The sequence below is a fragment of the Oryza sativa genome, chromosome 3 (genome assembly GCF_034140825.1).
Source record: "Oryza sativa Japonica Group chromosome 3, ASM3414082v1".
In the NCBI taxonomy this organism is placed as follows: Eukaryota; Viridiplantae; Streptophyta; class Magnoliopsida; order Poales; family Poaceae; genus Oryza; species Oryza sativa.
Window position 1 is genome coordinate 11,448,992 of NC_089037.1, and position 4,699 is coordinate 11,453,690.

The window sequence follows — 4,699 nt, forward strand, 5'->3', positions numbered from 1 at the left end:
ATAATTATAGTACAATTTTACTGTAATTACACTATAACTTGTATGTAATTACACTATAATTTGTACGTAACTACAGTGTAACTTGTATTTAAGTTTCACGTAATTTTGAATAATTAGATCTATTACAAGATTTGTTCTGGTGAGAAAGAAAAAAATCACAGCACACACATATGTGAAAGGATTTTTTCCCCATGATCTTCATTTTACCGAAATAATATGTTACGAAGAGATTTTAAAAGTTACATGCTAGTATATGCAAAGTACAGTGTAATTACATTACGACTGTACTGTAATTACATCTGTCAAATTTTTAGGAGAAAATTTGTCGACAAATATATAACAAAATTGTTTTTTTCTAGATCCGCCCCTGCTAGGCCCATTATGTAAATAAAGCTTGTAAAGAAAAAAAAAACCGACTGCTTTCCTCTGAAAGATGTGGCAACATCTGTATAACAAAATCGTTTTGGAATTCGATACCACGTAGCCAAGGTTCTCCTAGCTATCGCAGTATTCAGGGAACCTTGCACTAAAACTTGATAGCCTTGGAGTACATGGAGTTACGAATCCAAGTTCTTCAGGCTTCGTTATAAAAGAAAGTTCTCCAGGTTTCGTGTGCTACCTCAACGCGTCATAGTGTACAACACAATCCACTGGTAATCGTGCTTGGTCAGGCCCGTGTCGATGCGGCATCCAGGCATCCGGTGCACGCATGCCGTTTCACGCTCTACAGCGTGTGCGATGAACTCGTGGGAGACGTGGCCGCGTGCTGTCCCCGGGTTTACGAACTGAAATGTCCGGCCACCAGCTGGGCCAGCCACCAACCGCGGCCCGGAGACATTGCAAGATGAAACCCACCGGAACGCGTCGGCCCGCTACGCTTCTCTCCTCCTCCTCCTCAGCCCTTACCAACCAAAGCAAACCTTCCCCCTCCTCCTCCTCCGGCCACCGCGGCGAGAGGCCCCGATGGCGCCAACGGTGGAGATCAGCCACCTCTCCTTCACCTACCCGGGCATCGACGGCCGCCCGCCGCCCGGCGCGCCGCCGCTCATCGAGGACGTCTGCTTCTCCCTCGACGCCGGCCACCGCTGCCTCCTCCTCGGCTCCAACGGCGCCGGTAACTCCACTACCCTTTCAGGACCGTCCGTCCTTTCCTTCCTCTCTCCGGTTCGGGTTCTCTGGTCGCGGGGTCTGATTTTGGGTGGATGCTGGGGGGTAGGCAAGACGACGATACTGAAGATACTGGGCGGGAAGCACATGGTGGATCCGAGCATGGTGCGGGTCCTGGGCAGGTCGGCCTTCCACGACACGGCGCTCACATCATCTGGCGACCTCTGCTACCTAGGCGGTGAGGTGGGGGCTGGTGTTTTACGGAGTTACATTTCTATGTTTTGGCGGGTAATGGCATATGCGCCAATTTTGCTCTCAGTTGATCTGATGAATCTAATCGACTATTTTTTTTGTGAATTGGGTTCAGTGGAGGCGCGATGTTGCCTTTGCGGGCTACCAGGTAAATATACAGATGGACATTTCAGCAGAGAAGATGATATTTGGTGTTGTGGGCGTTGATCCTCAAAGGAGAGATGAGCTTATCAAGGCAAGCTTATATTCACTCGCAGCATATTCATCACCATATTGCGTTTCATGGGAAGTTCTCATTCGACTTGCGAAATTGACACAGTGAAAGACGAAAACTTAAGTTTAATACTATTAGCTCTATCATTTTCGTGCATCTATATTCTTTACCAATTATCTAGTGTGTGATATGTAGAAATGTTTACTCCTATTTGTTTATATGATTTCATTTTTTTTTAATTTTACCATGGGTGTATTTCCTCCATGTCCCATTGATTAACGGAAAATATAGAAGTTTGCAAGGTTGGGGAATAAACTAGGTGAAAGATCCTACTACCTAAGCATATGCATTGGTGAGAGGCTGGTAGGATTCTATTTGCCCCCACAAACCATTGATGGAGCTAGTAAAAATAAATTTCATATGGGCTATCAATTATGTTAGCAGTGATCATGCATCCTAAAGGTATCCACACACACAGCTCTATTTTGCATGGTCATACACTTGCATGTTCTCACCAGCCACATACTAAGTAACCAACTGAAAACAAACCAATTCTGGTAGTAATAAAGTATTGATGAATGTATTCCAGCTGATATCATTAGGTGAAGCATGGGTAAATGTTACTGTTGTGCTACAAAGAATTCATGTAATGAAGATAATCATTTACATGTTCAGCAAGCTTAAGTATGCCATCTGATAGCATTATGGCCTCATGGGTATAGAAACATCTTTGGTATAGTATTCCCGAAAAAAAAAGGAAACATCTTTGGTATATACCTTTGAGGAGGGAACACAATTTGGAAGGTCCTGGGGATATGGATGCACAGATCTGTAAATGCAAAGTTTTTTGTTGTTCAGTGAGAGAACAGTTGGAGAAGATCTAAGTATTTCTTTTTTCATACCCAAGTAAACACTTGTAAACAAAACCTTTAATTGTTGCAATTAATCTTAAATGACTTTAAGACTTCTATGTCATTGGTTAATTCACATATAAGTACATAGCATACCTAATCAAGCTTAATATAGATGAGCCAAATAACCTAAGATAAGCCCTAACATATATTTAGGTAAACTCAGTTTGCTAGTTCTTGTACTCATTAGAGGGTGTATGTGCTGATCCTTTGACCTTTACTTAGGACAATGCAACTATAACCCTCTGTTTGTACTCATGACCTATTCATTTAACCTTCCTTAGTTCCTTTTTCCACTCTACAGATTTTGGATATTGACCTTGCCTGGCGCATGCACAAGGCATCCGATGGTCAAAGGAGACGGGTCCAAATTTGCATGGGGCTTCTCAAGCCATTCAAAGTTTGTTTCATCTTGCTGGTTATGGAAAAGATGTGCCATGTTTGTAATTTGTATCCAAACAACAAGGTGCTAACACGAATTTTCTTTTATTTATTTTTTGAATTCAGGTTCTTCTTCTTGATGAGATCACAGTAGATCTGGATGTGTTGGCAAGAGCAAATCTATTGACATATTTAAAGAAGGAATGCGAGGAACGGGGTGCTACAATCATCTACGCAACACATATTTTTGACGGACTTGATGATTGGCCAACACACATTGTGAGCCTTCTCACTATACATTTCTAGGCTGAAGTTTTTTGTGTAATATTGAAGATTATTGTTTCTATTGGATTTCAGGTGTACATTGCCCGTGGGAAGTTGCAACTAGCACTGCCTTTAGAGAAGGTGAAAGAAATGAGCCAGTTATCTCTCATGGTAAGTAGCATTCATCTGACAAAATAGTATGTTTTAGCATGATGTGTATGTTCATCTGATTTTGCTGCATTTTGACCTCAGAGAACAGTGGAGAGCTGGCTGAGGAAAGAGAGAGATGAGGATAGGCGGAGAAGAAAGGAACGGAAGGAGAAGGGCCTCCCAGAGTTTGACAAGGTTACTGAGGGGAGTCGGGTTATAGGTGATCCCGCTGCCAGAGCGGTGAACAATGGGTGGGCAGCAGGGAGGCTCGCCTCAACGGTTGCTGGTGAAGAGAATTTCATTTTCAGCTCTAACAGCGTTCTTAGGCAATAATCCTACCCTGCAATTTGGCTTTGTAATGATGAATAACGATCCTATAGATCCAATAGATCACACCATCCCACAGGAGTTTTTGCAGTAACAGCCTAACAGGCTAACAGCAAAGTTCTTGTATACAACTGCTCAAAGATTATTTTCAAAAATTTCGCCTTCTTTTATGTATACAACTGTAATTTGGGTTTCATGATCTGATACTAGTTGCTGAATAAGTCAATATTGTTGTATATCTAATTTATTTTCCTTGATAATATGCATATATCCATTATTTGCATTTCTGTTCCCATCAAAATATTTCTTATCACCAAGAGCAACCGTATTTCCTTAGCAAGAAGATGAGCATCTTAGTACATGTTGAACTTGAACTCAGGTAAGTTTATTTGTTCTCATTCTAACAAATTTGACTGTTTGCTTTGTGCTGGCTCATCTGGTGCCTAACATGATGAAAGTAATTGATAATGGTATGCTGTCTATTTGCAGGATGTAAATATCATATTGTATGGTGGACATTTGCTGTTTTTGCCTGTAACATGGCAAACAAGATTACAAGAATGTCACAACAAGTGACATGCAAAAGTTATATCGATGAAGACCTCTAATGGGTGAGAGTCTTTAGTTCTGCTTGGGACCAAATGAAAAATAAAGTTATCATTATGTAAACAGAAGGCATCGGCCTAAAGCAATTCTGAAACTTGCAAAGTTGCAATAACAATGCTCCAGTGGTGATCATTTCTAGGTACACTATGTCTGCATCCGCAATTTTTCCCTTTCTGTGTGCACATTTTGATCGGTTCATTTGTTGTTAGTAATGAGCAACGATTGCCGTATGCGTTACATCATGCCATCAGCCATACATGTGGACAAATGCATTCAGTCCTTATCTGCCTTATCCAAGAAAGGCAAACTTCAGAGATGAATAGGACCACTCCAAGCTGTACTTTGGTCCATGGAAGCACATTCTGACAGTTCATACTTCATAGTGGCATAGCAATGGGCTAAGTTCATATATTTATGATTTCTGGCATTATTACAGGCTTCTGTGAAGCATCCCATGTACTCTCTCCGTTTCATAGGCCTTGTTTGG

General features: G+C 41.6%; 1 protein-coding gene across 1 annotated transcript; it reads left to right on the plus strand.

Annotated features, from left to right (window-relative positions):
- The first annotated feature begins 916 nt into the window (after positions 1-916).
- LOC4332655 (ABC transporter I family member 20) lies at positions 917-3,889 on the plus strand. The gene is made up of 7 exons (XM_015772733.3): positions 917-1,114; positions 1,217-1,350; positions 1,475-1,594; positions 2,789-2,884; positions 2,992-3,144; positions 3,223-3,300; positions 3,382-3,889. The coding sequence occupies exons 1-7, from the start codon at positions 964-966 to the stop codon at positions 3,610-3,612; spliced, it is 963 nt and encodes a 320-aa protein (XP_015628219.1). The 5' UTR covers positions 917-963; the 3' UTR covers positions 3,613-3,889.
- Positions 3,890-4,699: the final 810 nt, after the last annotated feature.